The sequence below is a fragment of the Lipotes vexillifer genome, unplaced genomic scaffold (genome assembly GCF_000442215.2).
Source record: "Lipotes vexillifer unplaced genomic scaffold, Lipotes_vexillifer_v1.1 scaffold1852, whole genome shotgun sequence".
In the NCBI taxonomy this organism is placed as follows: domain Eukaryota; kingdom Metazoa; phylum Chordata; class Mammalia; order Artiodactyla; family Lipotidae; genus Lipotes; species Lipotes vexillifer.
Window position 1 is genome coordinate 253,953 of NW_006798778.1, and position 16,538 is coordinate 270,490.

The 16,538-nt window shown below is 36.0% G+C and overlaps 1 protein-coding gene across 1 annotated transcript in view; it reads left to right on the forward strand.

Annotated features, from left to right (window-relative positions):
* Window positions 1-16,538, forward strand: part of LOC103075710 (contactin-associated protein-like 4) — a gene marked incomplete at its 3' end in the record, with an annotated part of 244,633 nt that overhangs the window by 155,330 nt on the left and 72,765 nt on the right. Inside the window, exons 5-8 of the mRNA XM_007470921.1 lie at window positions 4,698-4,901; window positions 5,722-5,906; window positions 6,714-6,857; window positions 9,974-10,235. Coding sequence (XP_007470983.1) covers window positions 4,698-4,901; window positions 5,722-5,906; window positions 6,714-6,857; window positions 9,974-10,235 — 795 coding nt within the window. The remainder of the gene's footprint in view (window positions 1-4,697; window positions 4,902-5,721; window positions 5,907-6,713; window positions 6,858-9,973; window positions 10,236-16,538) is intronic.

The window sequence follows — 16,538 nt, forward strand, 5'->3', positions numbered from 1 at the left end:
TCCCACTTTCCCTGCCCAGTCTTCTAATAAGTAATAGCATTAATAGAAGTTAACATTTATTGAATTCTGATTATATGCTAGCAACTTCCCAAAATTGTGTAGATATGCATTCATACAACAGACCTATGAAGAATATACTGTTATTAACAAAATATTGTAAATCACCTATACTTCACTTAAAGAAAAGAATGTACTATTGTTCCCATGTTACAGATGAAGGAACAGGGACAAAGAGAGCAGATAACTTGCTGTGATAGAATAATGCTCTGTAACCGTAAATATGTCACGTTACATGATAAAGGTACTTTACAGTTGTGCTTAAGTTACGGGTCTTGAGTTGGGGAGATTATCCTGGATTATCCAGGTGGACCCAGTGTAGTCACGGGGGTCCTTATGAAAGAGAGGTGACAGGATCAGAGTTAGAGAAGGAGATGTGACTGTGAATGCAAACATGAGAGATAACGAGAAAGAGAGAAATTTGAAGATGCTATGATGCTGGTCCTATACAAGAAGGAAGGGGCCATAGGCCGAGAATGCAAGTGGTTCCTAAAAGCTGGAAAAAAGAATGTTGAATTACTACCACTAGGTTAAGTACACAAATGTTTAATGTCCAACAGGGCAATAAAACCATACCTTTGGGGATATATTTTCTATCTGACAGAAGTTTATTTGCATCTCTACTGGGAAAACAAAACGAAACAAAACTATAAATTAACATGTAACTTAGAGACTGGCCCTCATCAGTAATAAATAGTAAAATAAGATATTTGTGAATTCACCTAGAATTAATTAGACGGGCTTCTTTTACAAAGCTCCAGCATGACATTGAGAGCACGTGAAGTTATTCCTTTGATTTATTTTCCAGCTTTTTAAATTTTCTTAAGAGTGGTAGTATCAGTTTCAAGAGAGACCTGTCTCTCCCACCAGCATCCCTGGAGAAAATTCAGATTCTCTCTTCCTCTCTCTCCCTCTGTCTCTCAAAAGATTATTTTTTTTCAGATAGTTCCAGATTTTTATATTGTTAACTGTATTTATCATAGCACAACATTTTATGATGATTGTTTAAAATCGCATGCTTTTTATATATCAGATAAGTTCTGTAAATAGCGTTTATAAGTGAGTTTTCTATCTAAAGTAATACTGTTAGGGACCATCCTGAATTCCTTTGTTTTATGGGAATCCTTGTACATATATTACACGGATATAACTTGAAGTTTCCCCGTACTGACATTGTACTTACATTCTGAATTATATTTAGCTTTTTTTTCCTGAAGCGTATTCACATTGCATGTGTAAGCTGAGAGCTGAGTTACTGACTGCCACTGGAGTTTCTCAGCATCCTCAGCGATTCCTTTCATGATAGTGAATGAGAGAATGTGTTGGGAGAGTGTCTAGCCATCTTAAAATTAAGCATAATAAGACTAATTATTTTATGGGGACAAGTTTAGGACTTGAATACTGACAAGAGTAAGAAGATTATTGATTACCATCCACTTTAGCATCAGGTTTCTAGACCTGAAAACAGAGCTTTCTCAACTACCTTAATTAAAGTGACCCCAGGGTTCTTTTTTTATCTTGATCAGAATGCCTGTTATGGTCTGTAATGGTTTATGAACTTACTTTTTTTTATAATTTTAATTTTTATTTATTTTTTACATCTTTATTGGAGTATAATTGCTTTACAATGGTGTGTTAGTTTCTGCTTCATAACAAAGTGAATCAGTTATACGTATACATATGTTCCCATATCTCCTCCCTCTTGCGTCTCCCTCCCTCCCACCCTCCCTATCCCACCCATCCAGGTGGTCACAAAGCACCGAGCTGATCTCCCTGTGCTATGCGGCTGCTTCCCACTAGCTAGCTATTTTACGTTTGGTAGTGTATATATGTCCATGCCACTCTCTTGCTTTGTCACAGCTTACCCTTCCCCCTCCCCATGTCCTCAAGTCCATTCTCTAGTAGGTCTGTGTCTTTATTCCCGTCTTACCCCTAGGTTCTTCATGACATTTTTTTTTTTTTCTTAGATTCCATATATATGTGTTAGCATATGGTATTTGTCTTTCTCTTTCTGACTTACTTCACTCTGTATGACAGACTCTAGGTCCATCCACCTCACTACAAATAACTCAATTTCGTTTCTCTTTATGGGTAAGTAATATTCCACTGCATATATGTGCCACATCTTCTTTTTCCATTCGTCTGGTGATGGACACTTAGGTTGTTTCCATCTCTTGGCTATTGTAAATAGAACTGCAATGAACATTTTGGTACATGACTCTTTTTGAATTATGGTTTTCTCAGGGTATATGCCCAGTAGTGGGATTGCTGGGTCATATGGAAATTCTATTTGTAGTTTTTTAAGGAACCTCCATACTGTTCTCCATAGTGGCCGTAGCAGCAACTGACAGAGGATTAATCTCCAAAATTTATAAGCACCTCATGCAGCTCAATAACAAAAAAACAAACAACCCAATCGAAAAACGGGCAGAAGACCTAAATAGACATTTCTCCAAAGAAGATATACAGATTGCCAACAAACACATGAAAGAACGGTCAACATCACTCATCATTAGAGAAATGCAAATCAAAACTACAATGAGATATCATCTCACACCGGTCAGAATAGCCATCATCAAAAAATCTAGAAACCATAAATGCTGGAGAGGGTGTGGAGAAAGGGGAACCCTCTTGCACTGCTGGTGGGAATGTGAACTTACTTTCTTACTTGCTACTTGTTGTCCGTCTTCACTGAATGTAAGTTCCTTGAGGACAAGGGCCATGTTGGTGTTGATCCCTCTTTTATCTCAGCATCCATCACCGGGCCTCAGACTGGATGGGCTAAATAAATATTTATTGAATGAATGGACCCAACTACTTAGTGTGATACCTGTGAAGTAAGAACATAGTAGGTAAGAGAGAAAATGGCAAGTGGCTTCCATGTAAGAGATGAAGTAGGATAGCATTGCTTTAGGCATCAGTAAGTCTAATATGTTTCTCACTATCCCATTTTGCTGATGGAGATATTCCAGGCACAAAGCTCTTGGTGCCATGAAAGGGTAATATGACCGTTATAATGTGATAACAACGATAGCAAAGAAGGGTGAAAAAAAGAAATAGAAGGCTGCAGGATCACAGGCTAGACCTTCACTGGGGAAAAAATTCTCTTGGTAGCTAATTCCAAAAATAGACTTTATCTGAAATAAAATCATTATAATGATGGTTGCCTTTAAGCAATGCATTAAGTCAGAGATAACTGCATGGCTCCAAATGTGTCAGCATTTAAAGTCTGTCCTATTGGAATTTTTCTTAATTTATTGTAATCAAATTATCATAGAACACATTATTTGTATTTGTCACAGAGTTATGTTTTTGCCATGCACATTCATTCAGCTATACAACAAGGAGTAATTATTCAGTTAACATTATTCTTTCTACAGAATGCAATGTTTATTCATGTGCACTTGGTGAATGGATTCTTTTATAAGCACATTAACAAGACGTGGAAAAATCAAACCTCTGAATTTCCAAAAGATAGCTGCATAAAATAGTTGGGAAAAAATTGGGGCGGTGGTGAATATAAATGGTTCCCATTATATATGATGGATAATCTGAAAGAAATGCGTATTTGGACATACAAGTTGATGTAATCATTTTGTCGAATGAAACAAGATGAGTGAACTGTAATGTCGTTTTGTTGACTGGGAGAAGTCACCTAACCAGTTGAAAAATAGCTTCCTATTTTATTGGGTTACCCTAACCTCTTCATTTATTACATAAATGCACTCTCAAGGGTAATTGCCTTAAAGAAAAAAATCTTTGACTTGTGAAATGTAGGAAACACTGCAAGGCTTTCTGAGTATTATCAGTTCTTTGCTCAGGGTGCAACTGATTTTGACAGATGTACTGTTATGTTACTGGTATAACATGACATCTTTTATCAGATGAACTGAATAAAAGTGATCTTGACAATGAGTAGATAAGACACTGTCAGAAAGCTGGAAAACCCTGTCAATGTCACAGTTATGACACAAATGCAGCAGAACAGCCCTTATAATGTCATTAAGTGAATATCTTTCCAGCAGTGCCCTTGAGAAGACAGAAAATAGCATTGCTCTTAAATACTATTACTTAGCCACAAAAATAATAAAATAAAACAAAACACAAAGGTCAGTTTAATGTATACTTGAGGTGGCATTGGTGAGTCCGGTGTATGTGTTTGTATTTGTGTGTCGATCTCTTTTATATATGCCATACAGAAAGAATTTTGAGATTTCAAAACTACTTTTTCAGGAGCTAAAAAACCATTTAACTTCAACATTTCAAGAATGTCATTAAAAATATTGATCACGAAATATGCAAAGTGGTTTTATGGGTATTGATTGTAACCTTTACCCTAATTTATTATGGAATGAGAAACAGCCTTTAATAATATAAGAGAAAATTAGGAATACATTTCAAAATGTATTTCTAGATCATGAATTTTGTAAATAGGTGAATAAAGACTAAAATGGAATCAATCCCAGGAATTAGAAGGAATTAGACATTTGGGGGTTTTATTTTCCATTATTTTGATTGGCTTGGAGCTGAAATATCCATGTCTGGGTACAAGTATAATGCGCTTTCTATACATATACTTTTAAAATGCTTTAATGAAAAGCATATTTATCCTTAGAGTGACTTTTAATATCTTTGTCTAGGATCAGAGGTGGTTGATCTTGATGGGAAAAGTTGCCTTCTCTACAGATTTGATGAAAAATCCCTGAGCCCAATAAAGGATATAATTTCTTTGAAATTTAAAACTATGCAGAGTGATGGGATTCTACTCCACCGGCAAGGGCAAAATGGAGATCACATCACGCTGGAATTAAGAAGAGGAAAACTCTTTTTAGTTATTAATTCAGGTAAAACTATTTGGGTAAAGTGCTTGAAAAATATGGTCATTTAGATATCACCTTCGTAACTTTATGCTTTTATAGCTTATCTTTTTTTAACAATTAAGGTGTCTTATTTCCACATTCAAGTGTTTATGTATATATGTGTGATATATATATATCACACACATATATATACACGCCCATATTGTACTTGCACGTAAAAATGGTTCCTATCTGCAAATTGTACAAGACCCTCTTTCAATGTCATAGTGCTGACAGAACCACTTAGCTATTTTCAAACGTCATGATGAAAGGGATGGGTCATTGAAAAATACTGAGGTAGTAAAAATAATGAGGTTGTAGCAAAGATAAAATTTACATCGAGGGCTTCCCTGGTGGCGCAGTGCTTGAGAGTCCGCCTGCCGTTGCAGGGGACGCGGGTTCGTGCCCCGTTTCGGGGGGATCCCGCGTGCCGCGGAGCGGCTGGGCCCGTGGGCCGTGGCCGCTGGGCCTGCGCGTCCGGAGCCTGTGCTCCGCAAATGGGAGAGGCCACAACAGTGAGAGGCCCGCATAACGCAAGGAAAAAAAAAAAAAAAAAAAAAATTTACATCGAAAATGAGTGTGTGATGGTGGGTCATGCTAATAAAGAGAATTAACAGAGGAAGAAATTACAACAAGGTTGAGAGGATATTATATTCAAACTTGAGGTAAATTCAGACTAGCGTTTTGGATGGAGTGGATGGAAAGAGATTGCCATTATCATGAGAGACTCTGGTGCCCCCAAAGGAACTTTTTTTCCTAGTTTTAAACTGAGAATAATGGTGCTGTTATTTTTTTCTCTTCTAAGGTGAAGCTAAGCTGCCCTCCACTCACGGCCCGATCAGTCTCACCCTGGGCAGCCTGCTGGACGACCAGCACTGGCATTCCGTGCTCATCCAACGCTTGGGCAAACAAGTCAACTTTACAGTGGATGAGCACAGGCATCGTTTCCACGCCCAGGGAGAGTTCAGTTACCTACATCTCGATTATGAGGTGTGATGGTTACGTTTCAATTAATGCAGACTTTGTAATATATATGTGGTATAGCCACATGAAAGAAAATACACTATAGAAAACCTACGTTCAGAGTCAGTCAAGGTTCTGATGAAGTGTTCCTCTAGGTGACCTAACTCAAGTAGCAAATTTTGTGCATATACTACCTAGGCTTCATGTTTCTCCCAGTACGTTAATTTATTATTACAAAGAAATGTCATCTTTTTTGCCTGCAGTGTGTAGTCACAGATTGCCACATGTAGGAAATGTTCTTGAAGAGATCTCCTTACAAGTAAATACAGAATGTGTTGCATGATTGGTGGTGGTAGGGGCGGGTAAAGGGCACTCCTGAACAGTGCAGATTTATGGAGAGAATGTAGCAATAAATAGATTAATTGATTCATTAATAATCAATTCAAATGCACAGATATCAATGTGTGCCAGAAATGTATATGAAACAAAATGTCATTGTTATTGGTAACATTGTTAAAGCTGTCAGGGTTTACCATGGATATAAGATGTATTTTTCTTCAGCAACCAAAAAATATTAAAATCAGGTGTGATTAGCAACTTGTAAAAATAATCAAGCTCTTGTGTAAGTGAAAACTGAATGCATATAAATTTGTTTTAAGATGTGCATCTTAATTTGTTTAAATCTCCATTTGAAATTAACAATATGGCAGTGTAGGGTACTGAAAAATCAGTCTATCTATGATGATTACAGCTATAGTTGCTAATCGTAATTATTTAAGCAGATTATCAAAAAAATCACTAAACAATATTATTGATGCCATTTTTCTTTCTAAGATCAGCTTTGGAGGGATTCCAGCACCTGGAAAATCAGTGTCATTCCCCCATAAACATTTTCATGGGTGTTTAGAAAATCTCTATTATAATGGAGTGGATGTTATTGATTTGGCCAAGCAACAGAACCCACAGATCATCATTATGGTAAGACTTGAGTCTTCATGTGAACAAATGAGGAAAACTACGTGGCTTTTCCACACAAAAAAATTGCTTCATTTTGAATTCCCACTTGATGTGATGTTTTAGACTTTACTCTTGTTCCTTAAAAACATTTCTCTGCTTGGCAATATGCATGTAAGGGATGAATTCTATGTTAAAAATTTAAGTTCATAGGGCATGATTATTTTATATTTATATGAAGTAAAGCAGGCCTTTTTTTGGTGCAACTGATAATTTGTTGGGATATTATTACTCCCAGGAGACTAATTTCTCCTACTCTGTAACTTCCTTTATAAGATACTCCCTGACACACTCTCTGAAGAAACATACCAAGTTCCTGGAGTCAGATAACATCCATCTATACTAGAGAAGCATTTGAAAAATTTGTATTTTGCCATGGTCATTTATAACCAATAAAAGAAACTAATAGACTTTTACAAGATTGCATCTGCCAGTCTGTCCCAAGAGCAGTGCTGGTCAGGCTGCATTATACTCTAATTCTATGGAAATGCAGCAGAATTTAAATACAACTGTTATCGGTCAGGGTTCAGTCAGGGAAGCAGCACCACTGTGAGTTTAGGAACAAGAATCTATTTTAGGACTTGGATCTTAACAATTATCAGAGGCGCTGGAAAGTGGAGCCCAGCTGTCTGGAGGAAGAGACGGAGCAGAGTGAAAGCCAGGACAAGCTGGAATAAACCAGCCCCTCTGTGATCCTCCCTCACTGGGCTTTATCACACACAGAAAACCTTTGGGGGGAAAAGGGCCAGCCTTTCACTTCTGACTCATATCATGCAAACTCCCTTTTTGGCTAACTTTTAACCAGAGCAAGACAAGAAAAGAGATTCTGTGAAACGTGGTTTCTAGCTTAACCAGCTTAATGACAGAAAAGCAGACACATCTATCCATTTGAATACATTTCTTTAATTGTTCAAAATTCAAAATATGTAAATGTAAGCTCATGTTGTGTCAGCAAAACCCAAACCACATCATGGGATTATTTATTGCTTACAAAACATTTTATTCTTAATTCTCTGTGTGAATTGATAGTATTTATATGAGTACACCATCCGACAAGATTTTTAAATAGTTTTTTTTTTTTTTAAAAAGGGAAAAGAATTTAAATGGAAAATAAAAATGTTATAGAGAGATAGATGTGAGTGTTCCATTGCAAAATGAGTTTCCAGAAGCTGCTCATGCAGCTATAGCACCCACTCTGCATTGCCAAGAGGATCTGCTGCTTGTAGAGTAGCAGACAGCTGTCCAAATGCAGCCGGTAAATGTTTCCATTTTTACCAGGTTTGTTAGTCTTATAATTGCCTTTACGTTATGGGTCAGTTTATTTCACTCTCCTGCTTTTGTTACTTCATTCACTGGGGCAAGGTATTTGTCTGCAGTGAAAGCTAATACACTTTTAACAGAATCACAGTATAGCCAAATGTTTTTGTTTAACCAAGACTAGTAGTTTAATTCCAATGTGTATTCTTCTAAATAAAGTGATTTCATTGACTTTTCAAATCTATATTTAGAAAATTTGTTGAAGATTATTTTCAGGTAAAATAAAAACATTTATCTTGATTTCTGAAGCCTGTTAAGGAACATTCTAATTATTTCTAAATAGTTCGGACCTTTACGTTTTGTTTTTAATCCTTAAACATGTGTTTAACTCTAATAGCAAAATAATCCTTCATGTACAATATTTTAATGAAAATTCATGCAATTCTAATGTATCTTGAAGATCTACCTAAAAACCATTAGATAAGAAATAATACATGTAAATCTGATGACAAGCACATAATGATAAGAAAAAGACAAAAATGGTTCAAAAAAGAAGGTAAGTACTACATTGTATTATACAATGTTAAACCTAAAAAAATGAAAAATGAAAAACAGGCAGAGAGTATGAACACACCGTTCTGAGGAAAGCGAGTCCAGAAGAGCAACAAACTGATGAAAAATGCTTAGATATACTGTTAGGTAAATGCAAGATAAATAAGAATGGTACATCACTTTGGCATTTTGTTGTTGAACTTATGCAAATTTAAAAGATATGTAATACCTATTGCTGTCAGGGATGTGGGGAAAAGCATATCTTTGTCAAGGATGTAGGAAAAGCATGCCTTTGTATACTACTGTTGGAAATGTGGCGAATTTAACTGTTTTTGGTGGGCAGAGAAGAAGCTGGAAATATTTATTAAAGCGTGTAGATACAATAGTTCTTTATTTAGAGCCCTCTTCTGCAGAACTGAAAATACCAGCGCATAGGGAAGCATGCAGAGTCATTTATTCTTGCATTGTTCAGAGAGGCAAAACCTGGAAACAAACTGAATATACATTAACAAGGAAGCAGTTGACTAAAATTGGAACATTCACATAGTAAAATATTATGCAATCAATAAAAGTAGGAATTAGGCTTCTGCCAGATAACTCAAAGGGATTTCCATAAGTTATTTGTTAATGATAAAATCATGATACAGTAAACAGCATAAAACATGGCTCCAATTTTAATAAAACAAATAATGCCTAGTGTGTAGGTATATGTATTCAAAACATATCTAGGTGTACGTGAATGTACATATAAGTGAACACATAACTTAAACATGTATATACATATATATGTGTATATATATATATTTGTATATGTCAATGGAAACAGAGAGAATTATGAAAAAACATGGAAGGAAAACCAGTAGCTCATTAATGTTGGTTATGTTATGGGGTCGGTTAGAAGCCAAAGGCAGCAAAAGGGTGAAATAAGTGGGAAGAGAAAACCAAGTAAAACATAAAAAAGAGTTGTTTTAAATAAATTTTTTATTGAATTCAATTGCGTTGAGTTAGATGCCTTTGTGAACTGAGAGATGGGGAGGAAATAATTTCACCCAGAAAATGCAGGGAAAGATTTGCCTGACCATGTATCCCTGGATTTGAAGAACCTTTAAGACATATGGCAAGGATTTGAATATTCATGTTGATAGCAATTTTTGTTGTTGTTTTAAATCAGGGGTAACTAGAGATTGATAAACAGCCTCTGTATTTCAGATTTTATCACTAAGGTGATGTGAGTGTCATTCTTAAAGCTTTTTCTTTTACTTTATTCTCAGGGAAATGTGTTGTTTTCTTGTTCAGAACCACAGTCTGTGCCTGTGACTTTTCTGAGCCCCAGGAGTTACTTAGCACTGCCGGGCCCTTCCGGGGAGGACGAGGTTTCTGCCACTTTTCAATTTCGAACCTGGAATAAGGAGGGGCTACTGCTATTCAGTGAGCTTCAGCTGGTTTCAGGGGGTCTCCTCCTCTTTCTTAATGATGGAAAACTTAAGGTGAATCTCTACCATCCAGGAAAATTACCCAGTGACATCACAGCAGGTAATAAGTGTATTCCTGCAGGCAAAGTATATGCGTTTGAAAGATTCCGTTATCTCTCTGTCCCTTCTCCATAAAATTTTATGCTTAACCCCCAAATTAATATTTGTTTAACAAATGAATACTTGAGTTAATAAGATTATCTCTTCCTTAGAGGAACTCGATTCCGATTTTCTTTTAAATATGTCTTCAACACGAGCAGTTCTTATTAACCAAAATGATAGTTGTGGGGCAATAGAAATTTCCTTCCATGACCCTCTCACCCAGTCCAGGTAAATCAATATATCCCGAGGAAATGTGTTCTGGGAAAAATATGAAAGACTTTGAAATGGACCCCTACTTTGCTGGGTATCTTCAGTGGAAGATGAGTCTTGTGTAACACAGTTATTAGTCTTATCTGGTCTTTGAGAGATGGGGAGGGGTCTTTCTGGAATCTATATCTGTATGTCAATATTAGTGTGAATGTAAAACCTAAATATTTAGTCAAATTAACTTTACTTGTTGCTGTAGTTTGTGTGGTGTTGCATATATTTGGGGAGAAGATTTGTGTAAAGTCTCTCATTTGGGAACCAAATGGAATTCTCTGCACTTCTAGGCAATATGGTACCATTTTAATGACTGGAATATAATTAAAGAGACTGTATGAGCGTCTGGAAAATTGACGTCTAATTTAGGTCAGTGCTTTGGGTGAGGGATATTTTTGTCTCTTCATTAAAATTATATAATTCTTGACAAAGATCTCCATCACATTTTCATATATATGGAATAATACCCAAGCCAAGCAACTAGAGGTCACATTGGGGTAAATTGCGACATCAAGTTAATAAATGATCTTTAAAAACAATTTAAAGATGCCATTGTACTACTCATCTATATTAACTATGACCAACATTAATAGAATATGACTGGGAGAGGAAAAAAAGTTAAAATGCAGTCGGAAACCAAATATAAGAAACACAGGTATACAAATGAATATGCCTGGTCTTTGTGTATCTTTTTTGTTTTTCGTATATTGCTGTAGTTTAAATGTGGGAACTGAAACTTCAATATCAGTTATCATTTTTAAGAGGTATTGTGCTGTGACTTTTTAATGCAGTACTCAAAATGTGGTAGATTTGCAGGCTTGACAAAAGGAAATAAATTAATCAGTGTCATATTACTAATTAATAGGCTCCCTAAAATGAGGGGCTAAAAATGTAAGCTTGCTATTAATGTGTAGTTTATTGTGATGTTATTTGACATCCTCTGGGGTGGTTATATTCATAGCCTAATTTTCAGCATCTTAAAGAAGCTGCTTCAGTACAGTGTTATTGTACTGAGCCCCATGAAGCTAGTTCATTTCTAAACACTTTACAGGCGTACAAATTTAATAAAATACTAGGTGTAAGTCTATCTAGACTACCCCAAATGATTTTAAAAATTAATGTTTAAATCCGTGTACACTGTAATCTAGTATGACATCACATGACTTCGTGTGATTGTGCCCATAGCTAATAACAAGGATCCTCGACAAAATATGAAAGTCAATATATTAAAATTGTTACACTTCAGGTAACACAAGTAGGACTTTACACACCAACTCCCCCATTCCCATCTTTCTAGTTTCTTTTAAAGTATTAATTTTCGCTAGTTTCGGTGAGGAAAGTACATTTTGCATTGGATGGTGGGCTATTTAAATGGTATGGGTGGGTGGTCCATTTGTTTCTCTCATAGGAGAAGACTTTCTCAGGTACAGTGTTCGATAATTAAATCAGTTGTCAGGTTGTATCATAATGACTCGGAAGAGAATGGATGACCTATTATTGGTGGGTGAGTATCATATACTAAATCATTCCATTCTATAAGGATGGCTCAATTTTTCTTTGCTACTGGAGATATAAATTATTAATCTTACAGGTTTTCAAAGCATAGAGTTTTTATGCTTTTTACAATGGAATAAAAATTTATATTATGTTGAGGAAGAGTGGAATTGTGCAGATGTTTGAATTATCAGGCTAAATTTTTAATGTGATGTAGTTTTACAAATCGTCATTTGGAAAAGTTCAAAAATACTATGCCAGCCTCAGTCATTTTTGAAAGATTAAGGATATTATAATAGTCTAAATCATAAAACATATTAGCAGCACTACAAAATCGCTCATGACATAAAATGTTGTCAGTCTCTGTCACCTTCATAGATGGCAAAGCAAAAATCACTCAGATCAAGAACCTAACAAACGATACGGTTATATTTTCCTGTTTAAAACAAGTTATTTATTGTCAGATTTGTGATTGCTGCTATGAGTTTTGCATTTCTGCTGTTGCTTTTGCCTAAAGGTGAAAATCAGGCCTGAAAACAAGCTTCTTGCTCCCATGGGCAGGGACTGGCAGATGCAACCTTACAGTGTTTCAGATGTTTATTTTTAAACATCTTTATTGGAGTGTAATTGCTTTACAATGGTGTGTTAGTTTCTGCTGTATAACAAAGTGAATCACCTATACATAAGCATATATCCCCATGTCCCTTCCCTCTTGCGTCTCCCTCCCACCCTCCCTATCCCATCCCTCTAGGTGGGCACAGAGCACCAAGCTGATCTCCCTGTGTGCTATGTGGCTGCTTCCCACTAGCTATCTATTTTACATTTGGTAGTGTATATATGTCCATGCCACTCTCTAACTTTGTCCCAGCTTACCCTTCCCCCTCCCCATGTCCTCAAGTCCATTCTCTAGTAGGTCTGCATCTTTATTCCTCTCCTGCTCCTAGGTTCTTCATAACCTTTTTTTTTTTTCCATATATATGTATTAGCATACGGTATTTGTTTTTCTCTTTCTGACTTAACTTCACTCTGTATGACAGACTCTAGGTCCATCCACCTCACTACAAATAACTCAATTTCGTTTCTTTTTATGGGTAAGTAATATTCCATTGTATATATGTGCCACATCTTCTTTATCCATTCACCTGTCGATGGACACTAAGGTTGCTTCCATGCCCTGGCTATTGTAAATAGTGCTGCAATGAACATTGTAGTAAATGACTCTTTTTGAATTATGGTTTTCTCAGGGTATATGCCGAGTAGTGGGATTGCGGGGTCATGTGGAAGTTCTATTTGTAGTTTTTTAAGGACCCACCATACTGTTCTCCATAGTGGCTGTATCAATTTACATTCCCACCAACAGTGCAAGAGGGTTCCCTTTTCTCCACACCCTCTCCAGCATTTATTGTTTGTAGATACTTTTGATGATGGCCATTCTGACCAGTGTGAGGTGATACCTCATTGTAGTTTTGATTTGCATTTCTCTGATGATTAGTGATGTTGAGCGTTCTTTCATATGTTTGTTGGCAATCTGTATATCTTCTTTGGAGAAATGTCTATTCAGGTCTTCTGCTCATTTTTGGATTGGGTTGTTTGTGTTTTTTATTGAGCTGCATGAACTGCTTATAAATTTTGGAGATCAATCCTTTGTCAGTTGCTTCATTTGCAAATATTTTCTCCCATTCTGTGAGTTGTCGTTTTGTATTGTTTATGGTTTCCTTTGCTATGCAAAAGCTTTTAAGTTTCATTAGGTCCGATTTGTTTATTTTAGTTCCTATTTCCATTTCTCTAGGAGGCTGGTCAAAAAGGATCTTGCTGTGATTTATGTCATAGAGTGTTCTGCCTATGTTTTCCTCTAAGAGTTTGATAGTTTCTGGCCTTACATTTAGGTCTTTAATCGATTTTGAGTTTATTTTTGTGTATTGTGTTAGGGAGTGTTCTAATTTCATTCTTTTACATGTAGCTGTCCAGTTCTCCCAGCACCATTTATTGAAGAGACTTTTTTCCATTGTGTATTCTTGACCCATTATCAAAAATAAGGTGATCATATGTGCGTGCATTTATCTCTGGGCTTTCTATCCTGTTCCATTGATCTATATTTCTGTTCCTGTGCCAGTACCATACTGTCTTGATTACTATAGCTTTGTAGTATAGTCTGAAGTCCAGGAGCCTGATTCCTCCAGCTCCGTTTTTCTTTCTCAAGAATGCTGTGCCTGTTCGGGGTCTTTTGTGTTTCCATACGAATTGTGAAATTTTTTGTTCTGGTTCTGTGAAAAATGCCAGTGGTAGTTTGGTAGGGATTGCATTGAATCTGTAAATTGCTTTGGCTAGTATAGTCATTTCTACAATGTTGATTCTTCCAATACAAGAACATGGTATATCTCTCCATCTGTTGGTATCATCTTTCATTTCTTTCATCAGTGTCTTATAGTTTTCTGTGTACAGGTCTTTTGTCTTGTTAGGTAGGTTTATTCCTAGATATTTTATTCTTTTTGATGCAATGATAAATGGGAGCGTTTTCTTAATTTCTCTTTCAGATTTTTCATTATTAGTGTATAGGAATGCAAGAGATTTCTGTGCATTAATTTTGTATCCTTCTACTTTACCAGATTCATTGATTAGCTCTAGTAGTTTTCTGGTAGTATCTTTAGGATTCTCTTTGTATAGTATCATGTTATCTGCAAGCAGTGACAGTTTTACTTCTTTTCCGATTTGGATTCTTTTTATTTCTTTTTCCTCGCTGATTGCTGTGGCTAAAACTTCCAAAACTATGTTGAATAATAGTGGTGAGAGTGGGCGACCTTGTCTTGTTCCTGATCTTAGTGGAAATGGTTTCAGTTTTTCACCATTGAGAATGATGTTGTCTCTGGGTTTGTCATATGTGATCTTTTTTATGTTGAGGTAAGTTCCCTCTATACCTACTTTCTGGAGAGTTTTCATCATAAATGAGTGCTGAATTTTGTCAAAAGCTTTTTCTGCATCTATTGAGGTTATCATATGGCTTTTATCCTTCAGTTTTTTAAAATGTTGTATCACGTTGATTGATTTGCATATATTGAAGAATCCTTGCATTCCTGGGATAAACCCCACTTGATCATGGTGTATGATCCTTTTAATGTGCTGTTGGATTCTGTTTGCTAGTATTTTGCTGAGGATTTTTGCATCAGTGTCCATCAGTGATACTGGCCTGTAGTTTTCTTTGTGACATCTTTGTCTGGTTTTGGTATCAGGGTGATGGTGGCCTCGTAGAATGAGTTTGGGAGTGTTCCTCCCTCCGCTGTATTTTGGAAGAGTTTGAGAAGGATAGGTGTTAGCTCTTCTCTAAATGTTTGATAGAATTCGCCTGTGAAGCCACCTGGTCCTGGGATTTTGTTCATTGGAAAATTTTTAATCACAGTTTCAATTTCAGTGCTTGTGATTGGTCTGTTTATATTTTCTATTTTTTCCTGGTTCATTGTCAGAAGGTTGTGCTTTTCTAAGAATTTGTCCATTTCTTCCAGGTTGTCCATTTTATTGGCATGTAGTTGCTTGTAGTAATCTCTCAGGATCCTTTGTATTTCTGCAGGGTCAGTTGTTACTTCTTCTTTTTCATTTTTAGTTCTGTTGAGTCTTCTCCCTCTTTTTCTTGATGAGTCTGGCTAATGGTTTATCAATTTTGTTTATCTTTTCAAAGAACCAACTTTTAGTTTTACTGATCGTTACTATTCTTTCCTTTATTTCTTTTTCATTTATTTCTGATCTGATCTTTATGATTTCTTTCCTTCTGCTAACTTTTGGTTATTTCTGTTCTTCTTTCTCTAATTGCTTTCGATGTAAAGTTCGGTTGTTTATTTGAGGTTTTTCTTATTTTGTGAGGTAGGATTATATTTCTATAAACTTCCTTCTTAGAACTGCTTTTGCTGCATCCCATAGGTTTTGGGTCATCGTGTGTTCATTGTCATTTTTTTCTAGGCATTTTTTGATTTCTTCTTTGAGTTCTTCAGTGACCTCTTGGTTATTTAGTAGCATATTGTTTAGCCTCCATGTGTTTGTATTTTTTACAGTTTTTTTCCTGTAATTGATATCTAGTCTCATAACATTGTGCTTGGAAAGGATACTTGATTCGATTTCAATGTTCTTAAATTTACCAAGGCTTGGTTTGTGACCCAAGATATCGTCTTTCCTGGAGAATGTTCCATGAGCACTTGAGAAGAAAGTGTATTCTGTTATTTTTGGATGGAATGTCCTATAAATATCAGTTAAGTTCATCTTGTTTAATGTATCATTTAAAACTTGTGTTTCCTTATTTATTTTCCTTTTGGATGATCTGTCCATTCGTGAAAGTGGGGTGTTAAAGTCCCCTACTATGATTGTGTTACTGTCGATTTCCCCTTTTATGGCTATTAGCATTTGCGTTATTTATTGAAGTGCTCCTATGTTGGGTGCATAAATATTTAAAATTGCTATATCTTCTTCTTGGATTGATGCCTTGATCATTATGTAGTGTCCTTCTTTGTCTCTTTATTTTAAA